This window comes from Ctenopharyngodon idella, chromosome 14 (assembly GCF_019924925.1).
Source record: "Ctenopharyngodon idella isolate HZGC_01 chromosome 14, HZGC01, whole genome shotgun sequence".
Taxonomy (NCBI): domain Eukaryota; kingdom Metazoa; phylum Chordata; class Actinopteri; order Cypriniformes; family Xenocyprididae; genus Ctenopharyngodon; species Ctenopharyngodon idella.
Window position 1 is genome coordinate 16,572,773 of NC_067233.1, and position 17,142 is coordinate 16,589,914.

The window sequence follows — 17,142 nt, forward strand, 5'->3', positions numbered from 1 at the left end:
AGTTAGAGTAAATTTGCTAAGGGTATAGAGAATTTCTCTTTTTTTCCCACACATTCTTTTTAATTTCACACATATCTGGTATAAATATGTGGTTTTGTTTCATTAATACAGTGTATACTTTTTTCTTTATTTACCCCGAAAGAATGGAAGTGAAATGTGACAACATGCCCCATAGGCGGGGCACACTGTAACACGACCATATGACAGTTTAAAATGTTATCTGATCTAATAAAAAAAAATATACTTCACAAACTAAAATATTTTGTCAATAAAAGAAATTTTTTTTTTTTTCCATATAAAATAATTTGCATTTTTAGGAATTCAAAATTAAATAATTTTGGAATTTGACAATGAACACACTGCATAACACAGCATTGGTCAAAACAATAAAGCAAATAGATGAAGAAACACATTCAGAAAAACACAGTGCTGAACCTCCCTCCACTCACAGCTCTCACAGAACAGAAGATATATAGACGAACCAGTACAAATGCTGTAAATTTATTGAAAAAAACATTTTCTCTCAGTCTTCATTCACCTTTTCTCCATGGTTTCTCAACAGAAATTCATAAAAGTTAATTATGCCAATTATATCAGTAACTGGCATAGTTCTAATAGCGAGGCACGTTGTAACGCAATTTAAACCTAGTTAGTATATTCTGCTAGTTAGTGAAGCATTAAAGAACTATCTTAAACGCTAAATAACAGATTGGAGATTAAAATAATATCAGATTTGTCTAACTTTAAATAAACAAAAAATATAGATGAAAAATTGTCTTAAATTTACTTTTGCTATTGTTAAATAAATGTTCAGTGATATCTCCCAAAGATTTCTAAATTTTTGTGCAATTTTTTTTCTGTATATATTGTCAATATGGCAACTATTAAATGCACTAAGTTTCATCATTCTAGCATTAGTCATTTACAAAATAATAATCTCTAATGCGCGTTCACGAGAGCAGCACAACGCATGCTTGTTGTGACGCAAGAGCAGACGTTTGTGAATGTGAATGTGCGTTGGAGATTAATATTTTGTAAATAAAGTGGCAATTTGTTTTTGTTTTGTTTTTTGTTTTTTGCGCAAAGCACTCACGTTGCTTCATAAAACTGAGGTTAAACCACTGGAGTCAAATGGACTACTTTAATGATGTCTTACTACCTTTCTGGGGATTGAAATTGGTAGTTGCATAGCTGTCAATGGAGGGAAAAAAAGCTCTCAGATTTCATTAAAAAGATCTTCATTTGTGTTCTGAAGATGAATGAAAGTCTTACGGGTTTGGAACAACATGAGGGTGAGTAATTAATGACAGAATTAAAATTGTGTGAACTAGCCCTTTAAATATTGTTTGGAGAAAAAAAACCTAGATGTTTGCAAACATTATAATGCCCTGCTCCGTGGACATAGACAAACAATGTGTCAAAGATTTTCCAATAATAATAATAATAATAATAATAATAACAATAACAATAATAATAAGTCACAATATATATAGAATAGATCAAATTAAAAAATAAATAAATAAATATGGTAAGCAATTCAAAAACATATTTGATCCTTGCATAAAGGACTGCATAAATGACAAACAAATAAAACGTTTTAAAAGTTTGTGATCAGTAAGAGTTTTTTAATGTTTTTGAAAATCTAAAACTCATCAAGGCTGCATTTATTTGATCAAAAATAAAGTAATATTGTGAAATATTATTACAATTTAAAATAACAGTTCTACTGTAATATATTTAACAATTTATTCCTGTGATGGCATAGCTGAATTTTCAGCAGCCATTACTCCAGTCTTTAAATGTCTTTACTGTCATTTTTGATCAAGTTATTACATCCTTGCTGAATAAAGAATTAATTTCTTTAAAAAAAAAAGAAAAAAAACGCTCAGACCCCAAACTTTTGAACGGTACTATAAACTAGCTGTTAGTTTCTAAGCTACATCAAAGCTAAGGTAGCTTTGGCTTCTCGTTCTTCTTGGCCTCGATTGCTTCACGTCTGAAGCAGTACTTTGAGACCAGTAAATCACTTATAAAGAGCGTCATTCATGTTTTCCACAGGCCTTTGCATGAACTGTGGTCAGGTGCAATGGCGTTGTCGTAATCTTAGGAAAGAGAAAGGATGCTAACAAGCGTGGCACATCTGCTAACACTTAACAAGATTTTGAACTCAGCCACGTCAGTGCAATAACAGACAGGCTCAAACACCGGACTCTCCAACCATCAACGTAGGTCTACTGCTGAGATGAAACGGCAGTACAGCATAGCCAAAACAGAAGACATACAAGTCTGCAAGAAGAAACAAAAGCAACTATCACATGCCTTTACTTCATCATTTATAAAGACAGTGGATTCAGGTTGGCTCCAACAATCATGAACATTACAACAGTACTAAGCTTCATTTGCAGAGTTTAATTGCAGTCAATTTAAAGTTTAACAAGTAATTTCTTATGAAAACTCACGTGTTCATCATATACTTTACTAGATATGGTGTCCGATTTTCTGTTTAAACTTCTTTGATTATTAAGGTTAGTTTATTCTCCTCAGGCACTAGTGGTCCTGATTCACATGTTGCCACAGGTCAGATATAAGGCATGAGGAAAGCCAGGGGGTGCATTTGATTTTGTGATTTAACTAACTAACTTGACATGTACTGGTTTCAAGCGGGTAAAAAGACTTTTTTTTTTTTCATCAGCAGACTATTTACCCTATGCAGACAGATTGCAGCCGAAGACGAAGCAAAGCAGCATACACTGTTTTAAAAAAAAAATAAAAAAAAATGTGTTTAATGTGTTACTTTCCATTTCTTCAAGTGAAATGTATAGCAATTACAGAGTGAAAATTGTTTCAAAGTAAGAAAAGCATTGCCACCCAAAGCCATATTAAAGGGTTAGTTCACACAAAAATTAAAATAATGTCATTTATTACCAATCATGTCATTCTACACTCGTAAGACCTTCGTTCATCTGCGGAACACAAATTAAGATATTTTTAATGAAATCCGATGGCTCAGTGAGTCCTCTATTGCCAGCAATGTCACCGAACCTCTCAAGATCCAGAAAGGTACTAAAAACATATTTAAAACAGTTCATGTGAGTACAGTGGTTCTACCTTAATATTATAAAGCGACGAGAATATTTTTGTGTGCCAAAAAAAACAAAATAACGACTTTTCAACAATATCTAGTGATGGCCGATTTCAAAACACTGCTTTGAAGCCTTACTAATCTTTTGCCTTACGAATTAGCGGTTCGGAGCGCCAAAGTCACGTGAGTTCAGTAAACAAGGCTTTGTTTACGCGATCCGAACCACTGATTTGAAGCAAAAAATTCATAAAGCTTCGAAGCAGTGTTCTGAAATCGCCCATCACTAGATATTGTTGAAAAGTCGTTATTTTGTTTTTTTTGGCCCACAAAAAGTATCCTCGTCACTTTATAATATTAAGGTAGAGCCACTGTACTCGCATGAACTGTTTTAAATATTTCTTTAGTACCTTTCTGCATCTTGAGAGGTTCAGTGCTGGCAATAGAGGCCTCACTGAGCCATCGGATTTCATCAAAAATATCTTAATTTGTGTTCCGAAGATGAACGAAGGTCTTATGGGTGTAGAACGACATGAGGGTGAGTAATAAATGACAGAATTTTCATTTTTGGGTAAACTAACCCTTTAATAAACAAAAATTATATTTCTATAAAACTGACAATCAATATGAAATGAAAGAATACTGACTACATTCAAAAAACATCACAAGACAGTAACTACAAAAATGCTATAAAAATGAACACTGCACAAGATTATTGCTAAAATTCTCCACTGACTTAAGTGTTATTCTGTGCAAAAGTAATGTTTACAAGATTAAGCAATTTGTAACTCTTGGTTTGTGGTTGTGGCCTGTTGTAGTCCCTCTGTTCACATGGCACCACCTTGTGGATAATACCTCATTAAGCCTCTTAAAGAGAAGAAGCCAAAAAGTCACTAATAAAAGTGCCTTGGACACTAAAAGCTAAAAAGTAGCATACTGAATATTGTATTCCTATTATCACATTTTGCACATTCCACAAAGGTACAAAGTCTGCAGATTAAAAGACAATACAATAGGTCATGAAGCAGAAAGAATTTATTATCAACCATAGATAGGAAAATACATTACTGTAAAGGAACTTCTATGTACAGATCTCTAGAACTAAGAATACAGAGAACGGACAGAAAATAGTTGCTTACCATTCTTTTCCAGAGATTTTTTTTTTTTAAGAGCTGCCTTTTTTGGATTTTATTAGAGACTGAACATTCATTGAATATAGTGAAAGCTTTTCTTTTCTTTTCTTTTAAATTACAGGTGTGTATCTCTGCTGGCATTATCTTGAATGGTAAACAAGAGTTGATCCCATGTACTACATAATGGCTCATGACAGTATGTACAGTGTTAGTCAAAGAGCAACTACTACAAAAGGTCATTGGCCTCTGCGAAATGCAAGTGTTCTGAGGTAAAAATCAAAACGGCCCAGCTAATCTATCAATTTTATTGCAGCAGGTTTTTAGTATCAAAAACGAAGGCTGGAAAAGTTCTGTTATAATATAAAGGGTAAAGCAGGAAGAAAGCAAGTGGTAAAGAAAAATAAAAGAAAGATTTGATTATTAATTGCACATTTTATACTAGTTTAAGCGTAGATGTTGGATGTGTACTACTGAAATTAAGAAAACTTTTGACATTTAAGGTCTTTGTTTGGGGAAAGATGAATTAAAAACAAATCAATTTAACCACTTAGGTCTCTCTCCATTACCTATACTATTACTTTATCACTTCAAGCAGCAATGTCAAGTACAACCACTTATCACTGATTGAAATGCACCAATATCAAGTCAAATACTTTAACATTCAGTTTAGTGTAAGCGAGACACCATCTTCGATAACACCTGGTGTCAACCTGCTCTCAATCATGACATTAAACTGCATGAAAACTAGTCTACTAACAAAGCAGGATGCCCTACAGATTTAACATCATCCATCTTTGGGCACCTACTTCAGTCGGAGGAGCAAATTCATTATAGGACCAATAAGCATGTTAATAATTGTGAAACAGATCATTAAAAAGAGACACCAATAATACAGGAGAATTCATTATATACACACACACACACAACACAATTCATCTGTTTTGTAGAAAGAAAATATTCAATACACATTTTATTCACATTTTACAAAAAGCTAAATCTCATTTCTACTATAATACCATTAACAATTCATGGTCACTTAAGACAAAACAAAATGCTAGAGAATTTTGTGAAGAGGCCCCGAATAACAAAAGACTGCTCTGGTTCTTACTGCTAAAATAAAGCAAGACGTAAAAGCGATACTACTGCATAGTTGAAAGAAACTGATTTGAGACATGTTGAATGTGTGATGGTCATGCTGACATCAGTTTAGTGATCCAAAATATATTAAGTGCTAAACACCTACCCACAAATAGACCACTGCCAGACATCATTTACAAGTCTTAGAGATGATAATTTGGTCCAAAGGCTCAGAACTAAAGGTTATGGAAATATAAAAATCCCACTTGAAGAAGTAAAATTACAATTGGCTTCAGAAGAATGCATCAAGCTGGCAACATACAGGAAAGATTATGGCCATATAAAACCGATTATAGACAGACGTAAATATGAAAATGTATACACAGTCTTGACTTTAAAATGTTTGGTGGTGTGTTGCTAAAATCATTCTTGAAGCAAAAATAAAGTCCTATACCTAAAGTCCTATTTCTTGAGACTCTTGGAGATGTACTGATAGCATAATGCAATCCGAAAATAAACTACGTAAAATTTGTACAACAACAACAGTAAAGGGTTTTTTTTTTTTTTTTTTTCCCCAAGACAGGTGGTTTTAGGTGCTCACCGAAGAGTGTGCAAAACAGATAGACAGTTGCACTATAAATAAAGGAATGGCAGAAATGTTATTGACTTGACTTCACATAGACAGATGGCATGTTACGGAGCTTCGCGATTCCCCTCCCTTTACATCTACAGCAGCGAGACACACTGAAAAAATAGCTTGAGATGAATGATTGGATGGACAAGAAAAGCATGTACTCTGAAAGTTACAAAAGAAAATAAATTACCATAGTAAAAAAAGTGCAAAATGAGCAATGAGTGCAAAAGTATGGCAGCGAGAACCAGGAACAACCTCTTTGTCTTTTATACAAGCTGGTAAGTTTTTTTTTTTTTTGATTAATTTTGATAAAAATGTAGCTTACAATACAATCTTATTTTTCTGAATTTGGATCATAATTTATTACAAAAGAACAAAGAAAAAAAAAAAAAAAAAAGTATTCTTACATGTGGCTCATATACAATCAAGTCAAGCCTAAATTTGTCTTAATACATTTGATTACACTTTGTACAAAGACCTGGGAGGACCCCTCTGATACAATGTAAGGGGTGGTTACGGCTAGGTCAGAACATTACTAGCCTCAAGAACAATGCTACAGATCTTTCGAAGATGTGTGTAATGAGAGGATAAAAAGGTATGGGAAATCCTTTTCAACCTAATACAGTGACAAATCGCTGGTTAAAAGACTCCCTGGTTAGTCTTCTTATATATAAAACCTCCCTTTCTAATAAAAACCTCCCGTTTATAACCACAGTGAGATCAAGCGCAGTTTATATTATTCACATAGCCTGTCATACAAAGAAACAAAGAGAGCCTGCCTCCATAGAACGGGTTAAAACAATAGTGTGCAAAAAGCAGTGACGCTGAATCGAGACATCTAAAATAATTTGGTTTACATATTAAGCTCAAACCATTCCAACTCCCACCTGAGGGAGAGAGAAAGACAAATAAGTGCTTTTACGTAACCTACGCGTGTAAAAACAATTCGTAACAGTGCCCTCACTTAGAACGTCTAGAGCGTTCGGAATATTGCACCATTGATGGGAGATTAAAACATCAGGAGATGAAGCACCGATGTAAAGCGAGTTTCAGCACCGCACAAGTGGAAAAGCTCTTGGGGTTCCCCTCTCTTTCCCGGTTGGGGACAAATTTTACTTACTGAGTCCGCACAACACATTGGTCACTTATCCAAAGGAGAGTTATGTAGGTGAGTCTGAAATGAAAGTCAACTGCAAGCAATATCTGTTCAGTGGAACATCAGCTTTAAAAAAAGTGTTTAAATTGAGGCTGAATTCATAAAGAAATTGGTTAATGCTTATTTGCAGAATTACAGTAATGACTGGATTTTAATATTAAGGTCTGATCATAAAAGGAACTAAAACAGTCTGCAATCCCTTTGAGTGTGTGACCAAGTGTGTTACGCTCATCTTACGGTTTGGATACATTGCATGCACACAAGCTATGCCCAACAATTTAAAAAAAAATATGATAATATATCAGCCTATGGGAGGGATTGATTCAAAAAAATAAAAAGATCTATAGCTTAACAAATAGAAGAAAAAAAAAACTCCCTGACAAATTGGAACATGTTGGACCCTAAAAATGAATAAAGGTACAAGAGAAAAATATATGTATATATATATATATTAAAAAAAGAAACTGCTTAGAGGTTTTATCGTTTTCAAAAAACATAAGAGCTGGGAATCTGCAGCGCCACCAGTGGCCGGAAGGGCTCACTACCTGTGTCCAGGTAAGTGGACCCCATTGAGAGGGGGAGGATAAGGCAGGACCAACTCCAGTTGTGCAAACAGGGAGAAGTGATCTGAGGGGATGTGAGGGTGTGGGCAACCACTGATATTGTTCTCTAGGAGCCAGTTTGTGTCCAAAGGCCCGAGGACGCCCAGCACGCTCAGCTGTGGCCTGGAGTAGAAGATGTAGTCAATGACACCCTAAATTGGGTTTAAAAAAGGGAGTTGTGAGCAAACACAGTTGAAGCACACAGCAAGAGCCGTGTTTATTCTTTCTGCTGTTCATCTGTCATGTTACCGCACATGGCAGAGCAAGAAATGGCACGACATGCATGTAGTGTCAAGTTAAAGTGAAACGCTATAGTCAATATCATGATATCCATCCCTGTTTGGAGAGCGAGATTTTTGACCTAGAGTTTGAGATACAGAAATTGGTACTAATGACAGTTTAAAAAAAAAAAAAGAAGTTTTATCACTATATTATTTTATTGTAAAATCTTGGTATTGACACTTTTGCCATCACTAGTTGTAAACTCTGAACAATGGCAGTCACATTGTACTTACCTTGAAGTCAAAAGTGTAATTGGTGTAAGGCATGAGCCCGTCCTCGTAGGCACTCTTCAACTTGAAACCATGCGTGATCCTTCCGTTAGATGTGCTGATCTTGCCATTGCAGTTGAAGTTGGTCAGACTGTCGCTGTAGCGCAGCTCCTTAAAGTCTTTGTGTGTGCAGTCCACCCCACCTGTGCTCAGGTACTCCACAACACCTACAATCGGAATCGAAACTCATTAAACATGTCTGACCCACTCGCATACCTGTATCTATTGCAACTGAATAACTATTTAAACAGATGGTTTAAGGACAACATGAAGTCAAAATCAACCTGATTGACTTTCATTATAAATGTCATTGGTCTTATTTTGCATAATTCATCAGTGCTTGTACTTCTAAAGGAAGTTTGTTTTTATAATCTTTCATTAAAGTCCACTGCCTCTGAAACTACTTTTCTGCAAGAGCATGTCATAAAGAGCAAGAAAAAAGTTAAAGCATTTGTACATAACTTTGTCAAGCTCGCATCAGTCAATCCTCTATTTTAGGACTTAAAACACACTTAACAACACAAATGAGAAAATAAGACGTTAAATGTCTGTGGCTTTAAGATAGCTTACCCGAGTCAGGGAGTGAGTTGAGATCGGCACACAGCACCAAAGGGATACTGTTGGTTTCTCCAGACACAGAGGAGAGCTTCAGACTGCGAGAGGCCTTGTCTATGATGTTCTTCACCTCTGACAGGAACATCATGGTCTGCACCAGCTTCACGTCAGAGTATTCTGGGTCCCAGTGCATGTGAGCATTAGCCACTAGTAGGAGCTGTTTCTCCATTGCATGGATAGACTTACCTGCTGCAGGAAGGAAAATAGGCTGTTTTATAAGACATATGGTTTTCAATTAAAATCTGATTGAATGAGCATAATGTAGCCTTCATTTGGGGTAATAAAATAATATTACTATAAATTATATTACAATAAACTACCGACATATTTGGAAATAAATGTAAAAAATAGGAAAAGAAATAAAGAAATGTTGCAATACTTTGTATTTTGGAATTTTATTTATGATAATTAAGCACCTCTTATGCTCAAAGGTTGCATTTATCAAAAAAACAGTAATAACAGTAATAGTGGAATATTACAATTTAAGACAACTCTTCTATTTTAGTTTTTTTTTTTATTTTATTTTTTAATGTAATTTATTCCTATGATGTCCAAGCTGAATTTTCAGCATCATTACTCCAGTCTTCAGTGTCACTGAAGATCTGAATGATCCTTCAGAAATCATTCTAATATGCTGATTTGGTGCGCAAGAAACATTTCTTATTATTATCTATGATGAAAAAAAGTTGTGCTTATCAACATTTTTGTGGAAAGCAGATTCTTTCAAGGCCCTGTTTACATCTGGTATTGATCGATCGGATCACAAGTGGATGAGGGAGAAACATACCAGTTTACACCTGGTGTTTTAATCCATCTCTTTTGTCCACTTTCAACGACTTCTGTCTTGATTTCATTGAGGGGAGGGTCTATGGGTTGGTAAATGTATGGGTTTTTCAGATCTTTCGATTTAATGGATAAAATATGCTCACACAATTTACATATGAACGCACCCAGAGATTACGGAAAAACACGGAGAGCATCAGCTTTCATTTCTGCTCTGACAGCCGCAAGACCATGGCGAACATGGTGAATGCATGTTAGAAATCAGAAATGGTGAGAGAACATTGTGCTTGGCACATTTTTTGTCTTTAAACCAAACTTAGGTATTCAACTGACAAAGTTTAAATCCTGTCTGGCTAGCGCGCTTCCCATAATGTTTATGCATATCAATAGGCGGAGACTAGGTGGTCTTATGCAGCTGTTCGAACATATTTGACAACATGAGCGTTTACACTACGAAAGAAATCCGGTCGAATGCAATTTTGACTACCTCTTGAAGTGTTCAAAAGTGGACAAGCTCAAAACATTTTACACCTGTATTTAGCGTCATCCACTTGTGATCCGATCGCCCAAAATGCATCTTAATACCAGGTGGAAACTGGGCTAGGATTCTTTGATTTTTTTCTTTTTCTTTTTGCAACAATGTAAAAATCTTTAAATGTTACTTTTAATTCACTTAAGGTGTAACAGTATTAATTTCTTTAAAAAAAAAAAAAAAAAACTGACCCCAAACTTTTAAACAGTATTGTAAATGATTGCATAATCTTTTTTACTGTATTACAGTATAAGGCAATACGATTTTTTTTTTTTTTTTTAAATTTCATTAATATGAATTAAATTTTTTTTAATCACAGTAAAGAGACAGGGGAGAAAGAGGTTGCTTAGTTGTCATGAAAATAATTGTACAATTACGATTTTTTTTTCCATTGTGACAATACTCACATGACACCTCCATTAACTCATTCTTTAGCTCCAGTAACACGGCCACCCCAATGTTGTCCTTGGTCATGACCCGATTCAACATAGCCTCCGAGCCCTCTGAATTGGCCATAGCCAGCTGGTTAAACTCTACTGTGTGTTTCTGCACCATGCTGAACCTAAAAGCAAAAAAAAATAATCTGGTTCCATGTTTTCATTAAAAGCAACACTGAAACAAAGCTGTCAGAGTCTGACACCACACCTCTTAACCACTGAGTGTTACTTTACTCACTTTTCAGTTTTGTAGAATACTGCACATCCATCTACATGTTTCCTGTCTGATTCAGACATGGTTCTGGCCCGGGATTTGGGGCTGAAGAATCCATCATATCCCTGTTTACTCAGCTCCACAAGGAAGTAGTTATAATACTGTTCTGTCTCCACTTCCTGTGAATGAAACAGCAGACTAAGTGTCTCTGACAAACAGTGCTGTAGGGGTAAACATGACTGTTCAGAGCTACCTGTTGTGCATCACTGAACTAAAAAAAAAAAAAAAAAAAAAAAAAAAAAAAAAAGTGACCTTTAAAGAAACAAAACACGAGGAGAGCACTTCATCTAAAAGGACAGGCATACTCAAATATACCAGAAGGTTATCATTGACACAAATTAAATTATTTAAAATACATTAAATGAATTAGAGTTATGATCAATTTTAAGACTTTTTAAATACTGACAAGCAATTTTGTCAAGTCTAAGACGTTGCTGTAATTGGTTCTTGCACATTTTGCTCTAAAACTAAACAAAAGCAACCACAAGCTACTTAATTTGTGTACCACTAGGCTTAAAAATTGTTGTTTTTTTACCTGTAAGCTGATAATATCTGCATTGCAGCTGAGGATCTCCTGCATAATGGACTTTTTCCTGTAGCTCCAATTAAGGGCCCAGGACGGGCAGTAGCCATAGAGTTGGCGTGTGGCGTACTTATCACACAGCACGTTGTAGCACATTACAGTTAACAAGGCTGGTGAAGCAAAGAGGAGAGCAAAATATCAGGCAAAGTGTCCTCAGGTTTAAAATTATGTTCCACGGTTTTCAAGAAACATCTACCTGTTGGTCTCGTCCTTTCAGGCTCCTGCAGCACAATCCAGGATCTGGATGGAGGTTGCTCTGTTGGGACTGTGAAGGCAAAGCATATGCTTTTTTAGGACAATACTTTGAATCACCATCTGTACAGGTCAAACACAAAAATCACAGCTGTGCAATTCTAAGATGTTTTTCCATAAAACATTTTAAGAAAAATGCCACATCAGCACTGATTCACAATTTAGAATCAACTGTGAATCATAATATAAACAGGCTCAAAACAAAATAACTCATTTGCAAAATTAAAACATTCAACAGAAGTTGAATTAGAATGGAAATAAATTGAAATTACTTGATTTGTTAAATCATCAGCCTAAACGCTCTCATACTCATAGATATACTAGTTCAAAGGTTTGTAGGCAGTAGGATTTGTTTAAAAGAAAATAATACTTTTATTCAGCAAGGACTAGTGTTGTCAAAAGTACTGACAAATGTTGTTCTTTTAAATCTATTAATCAAAGAATCCCATTTTCAACATTGATAATAACAGGAAATGCTACTTAAGCATATTAAAATGATTTCTGAAGGATCATGTGACACTGAAGACTGGAGTAATGACACTGAAAATTCAGCTTTGCATCACAGGAATAAATCACATTTAAATATTAAAATAGAAAATGGTTATTTTACATAGTAGTAATATTTTTATGTTTAGACTTTTTTTTCCAAAAACATTAAAAATATTTTAAACAGTAGTGTATCTCAGTCACAAGACAAAAACCAATGGGGTCTAATGGGAAATTGTGCATTAAATCACCAACAAGAGCTTTGTGAAGATATTGTGAATATCTGATATAATCACCCAGCACTAACAGTGAATATTGCGAAACATGGACAACAACAGTCCATGATGCAATTTCAGAGAGGAAATGGTGAACAAAAAAACAAAAAAAACAGACATGGACAGATCTTAAACTGTTAATTTGCCTGAGACACCTACTGCGCTTGATAGCACCAGCTAGATTGTCCAAAAGGTAGTTCAGCAGTCGCCGGGTGCCATCTGGCTCCTGGTAGAGGCTCATAATTTCTTGAGTGAGTGGATTGCCTGTAGAGACACACATACAAACAGTCGGTAGGAAACCGAAGTGATTATCTCAAGATGTTGCAATCACCAGAACAATGACTACTCACCTTTCAACCCCAGTGTTTGTAACTTAAACAATTTCCCCAATTCGAAAGGCAGAACCCGCAACTGGTTGTTGTTTAAAAGCAGTTCCCTGTGGAAAACACAAAACAAATGTTAACTACCAATAAACTAATCAGCTGTGCGCTTGATGCTAGACTAAAAACACAATAACATAACAATAAAACGTCTGAACAAAACCTTTTGACCAATGTATTACCATGATGTTCATGTCATGTGATAAATAAGATTTTTTTTTTTAAATCATTGATAACACTTTACAATAAGTTCACATTTTTAACATTAGCTAACATGAACTAATTTTGAAAAATATTTTTTACAGCATTATTTTATTATGCCATGAATTAACACAAATATTAGATTTTAAAAATGCATTTGTAAATGCTGAAATTAACATTAAAATTAATAAATGCTGTAAAATTATTGTCATTGTTAGTATATTATCTAATGTTAACAAATTAAACCTTACTATAATGTGCTACCAAATCGTTTTAGAGAGACTTCACTTTCTAGCCAATAATAGTTATTAAAATAAGTAGATATATAGACATAAATATTAATAAGAACTGAAACTCAAAATCACCATTGACATTTATAACCTTAAGATAAGGCCCGGAAATCACAACTTAATCTTTCCTGGCATTTCCATGACTGTGGAAACCTTGTTAGGAGTGATCTAGTTTCATCAAGTGCAGTCATAAGAAAGTTTTTTAATTTTTTTCCTCTGTATTGCAAACACATTAAATGGAACAAATGATCCATGGAGAGAATAGCACAGCTTTTGCTCCAAGTAGCTCACCTGAGAGACACCATGTTGCCAAGCTCTGCTGGCAGGCTCCTGATCTTATTGGACGACAGGTCCAAGAACACAAGGTTGTGCAGCTTGGCAATTTCAGGTGGGACACGTGACAGGGAGTTGTCACTGAGGTGCAAAGCAGTGAGGTGCGTGAGCGACCAAAGGCCCGAGCTGAGACTCCGAACATTACCTGAGACAGAAACGGACATAAATATTAATAAAAAAAAGATCTCTTTCTTTAATATGTTTGACTTCCATCGCAGAAGTGATCTGAAGTTAGTTGATCTGAATAGATATCTATCAGAGGGTTTAATTCAAGACACGTACCAGTTATTTCAAGCCCATCCCAAATGGATTTTTTCCCACTGTTTGCCTCCTCACTGGACATTATAGTGTACATCCGCCTGGAATCAGGCGGGTCATATTTCTCCTTTGGCATCCCTAGACCACTGTGTGGGACAAATACATAATCAGATTTATATAACAAGACAAAAAATATTGCATGACATTATTCAGACATCTTAAAGAATGTTATGTTATATATTTAAACGTAAAGACCTAATTCAACCAAAAACCTCAAACTAGCTATATTAAGGAAGTCATTTCGTTTATGTCTCAAAATCTCACAAGCTGCCTAGCTCACAAGGCTAAGCACAATCTTATGTTTCCCAAAATGTTAAAAAGTAAATAAACAGGCAGCTAACGTTAAATGACCTCGCTAACTGTCAAAACAAAATGAAACTTGTCAACAACTATCTCCTTAGAAGAACAAAACACACCTGTTACACACGCTACAACACTAATTAGCTTAGAAACATGTCTAATAATATTTATTTTTTTATCATACTTAGACAAATTTGGTCATGTCAAAGAAAACCGAATGAGGAAATTAAACAAAGCACGCAAGCTAACAAACCACTAGCTCTGTGCTATGTTAATGACCCAATTACGTTCAACAATGTTCTAAAACGCAGCCTCCACAAAGTGACATAACATGAAATATCATGTTAGTCACACAGTGAAAATTATTAATAAGCATCTAATGTTTCTCTTTAAAAAAGGAGTAATATTTTACCTCAGCTAACCTTGTTTGCTATCAGCATTAGCCACAAGGCTGCTGAAGGTGCAGCCCTCTAAAAAGATTTATATCTCTAATGTGTTAAATAAACTGATATTTAGGAAATAGTTACTGTGCACATTTGTTTTTAAATAATGACACTTTTATCAAATGATATTCCCTTAATATGAACCAAGTAGCTAAATGGTGTAGCTATAGCTAACTTGGAAACAAACCCACAACGGGACTCGGAGCAACAAATCTTTACAAAAAATCTTTCAGAATTACCTCCAATAGCATACCAGCTCCTGAAGTCAGTTGTGTGTCTCACTGAAGCTTTAATTCATTCGTTCGCTGGTTCGTGTTAACTGTATAGCTAGGGGAAGCAGCGCAACATCATGGCGGAGGATTTTGTGCAGCTGTTGTGCTGCTCTCCAAAACAAGGGTCCATGTGCCCATATCACGCTGTTCATGTCTCAACCCCTAATGAGCTGCCTACCTAGGCTAGAACGCAACTGTTGTGGTCAAAAATGCTGTTTAGGTATGCAGCTCAATAGCATTTGGGACACAATCATTCTACCATTTCATTTGGAAACGTTTTGAACCAAACCGACCTTAGCATGAGATTTTCCTATTTTATAGAACATTTTTATGAAGGAGATCATATAGTGAATGTGCAGAAAATTACTGTTCTGGCATTACTGGGCTGTGAAGCAGTTTTAAACAATTATTTTGCCATTAAATTAATAATTCACCCAAACATTTACTGTAAGAGAGAATAAATAATCTGGGTAGCCAGAATCTCCAAACCATATAAAGTTATTATTTTATGTCTGCTATTGAAAAGTAAAATAATAATAATAATAATAATAATAATACATATTTTATTACGTTTACTCCTGTTTGGTATGTGTAGTTACCAAACACACAGATTGTATAAAAATAAATTTATTAAAAAAAAAAAAACTGTCAAAACAAGTTATTATAAAAGGTTTAATGACTTGAAGTAACAGGATTTACTTTACTATCCTGCAGTTGAGTAAGTAAAGCTTTATTTATATAGCACCTTTTAAAAACAGTGTTCACAAAGTGCTTTACAGAATAGAAATACACAGAAGAAAAAACATATATACACATATAGAAATAAGATAATACATTGAATAGAAATAAGGTAATAGAATGAAATACAAACCAAAAATAAAATCACATAAAAGAAATAAGATAATAAAATACATCAATAAAATGAATCAAGGAAAGGCCCTAGTGAACAAATGTGTTTTGAGTGTGTTGATGGCTCATTGTCAGGAAGAGAGTTACAGCTTGGGACCAGAAATGACTAAAGGGTGACTTGCCCATTTTTAGCCGTGTCTTAGGCACAACCACCAAATTACTATTTGATGTTCAGAGCCATCTAAGAGGATCTTGAATTCAATTCTGAATGATACAGGCAGCCAGTGAAGGGATCTGAGTTTTAGAGCGAGAATTCGTGTAGTTGCATTCAGAACTCTTTGTAAGTGTTTAATAGAGCTCTTTGGTAACCCAGCAAAAACGCTATTGCAGTAGTCTAGACGTAACAAATGCATGAACATGATGTGGAGCATAGATGTTCTCGGCACGTCATAGAAGTACCTCTGTCTTATCTTTGTTAGCTGTAGAAAGTTCTAGGACATCCACAATTTTATGCTTTCTATGCAGTCCAGTAGTGTGGAAATCGAATTCTGGTGCAAGTGAAAGATAGAGTTGCGTGTCATATGCATATCCATAAAGGAAACATATACAGGTTAAATAACAGGTGACCCAAAATTGAGCCTTGAGGAACACCACAAGAAATTATATAACGTCTAGAGGTGTAGGTACCCAGTGTAACATAGTATTCCCTGGCCTGTTTCTTAAGTAGGATCTGAACCAGTCTAAGACAGGATCTGATAGACTGACCCATGTCTAAAGTCGGTCAAGTAGGATGTCATGATCAACGGTGTCAAAAGCAGCACTCAGATCTAAGAGAACAAGGATTGCCAAGTTTCCTGAGTCACAAATAACTTGCAGATTGTTTAATCAAGACTGTTTCTGTGCTGTGGTTTCCCCGGAAGCCAGACTGAAATGTTTCATCAAGTGTATTGGCATTGAAAAAGTTGATTTTAGATTAGAGATTGATCTGTAGTTACTGAACACAGAAGAATCAAGATTATTTTTCCTCAGCAGGGGCCTAACAATTGCAGTTTAAAAAAATTGTGGACAAACTCCTTGTTGTAGGGACTGATTAATTATAGATATCTGGTAATAAGCATTTAATAACCATTTTTTTTTAGAAATTTAGTGGTTAATGGGTTTAGAGCACAGCTAGAGAAATTCATATGTGATATGACCAGTGTAAGTTTGCTGAGGCTGACAGCTGAGGAGGACAGATTACATTGCAAAGGACTAGCTGAGGAGTTGAAGACCTTACAAGTAGGGCAA

At 35.1% G+C, this 17,142-nt stretch overlaps 1 protein-coding gene across 3 annotated transcripts; it reads right to left on the reverse strand.

Moving 5' to 3' along the window:
* Positions 1-4,096: 4,096 nt before the first annotated feature.
* Positions 4,097-15,145, reverse strand: cnot6b (CCR4-NOT transcription complex, subunit 6b). 3 transcript variants are annotated; one of them, XM_051859570.1, is made up of 12 exons: positions 14,974-15,145; positions 13,956-14,077; positions 13,632-13,818; positions 12,820-12,905; positions 12,629-12,733; positions 11,653-11,721; positions 11,409-11,566; positions 10,838-10,992; positions 10,570-10,724; positions 8,803-9,033; positions 8,197-8,399; positions 4,097-7,833 (listed from the first exon to the last, which is right to left on the reverse strand). In XM_051859570.1, the coding sequence occupies exons 2-12, from the start codon at positions 14,065-14,067 to the stop codon at positions 7,621-7,623; spliced, it is 1,674 nt and encodes a 557-aa protein (XP_051715530.1). In that variant the 5' UTR covers positions 14,068-14,077; positions 14,974-15,145; the 3' UTR covers positions 4,097-7,620. The 3 variants fall into 3 exon arrangements, with proteins under 3 accessions (XP_051715530.1, XP_051715529.1, XP_051715531.1); XM_051859569.1 differs by having other exon boundaries at positions 8,803-9,036; XM_051859571.1 differs by lacking the exon at positions 4,097-7,833 and adding an exon at positions 7,862-8,042 and having other exon boundaries at positions 8,803-9,036.
* Positions 15,146-17,142: the final 1,997 nt, after the last annotated feature.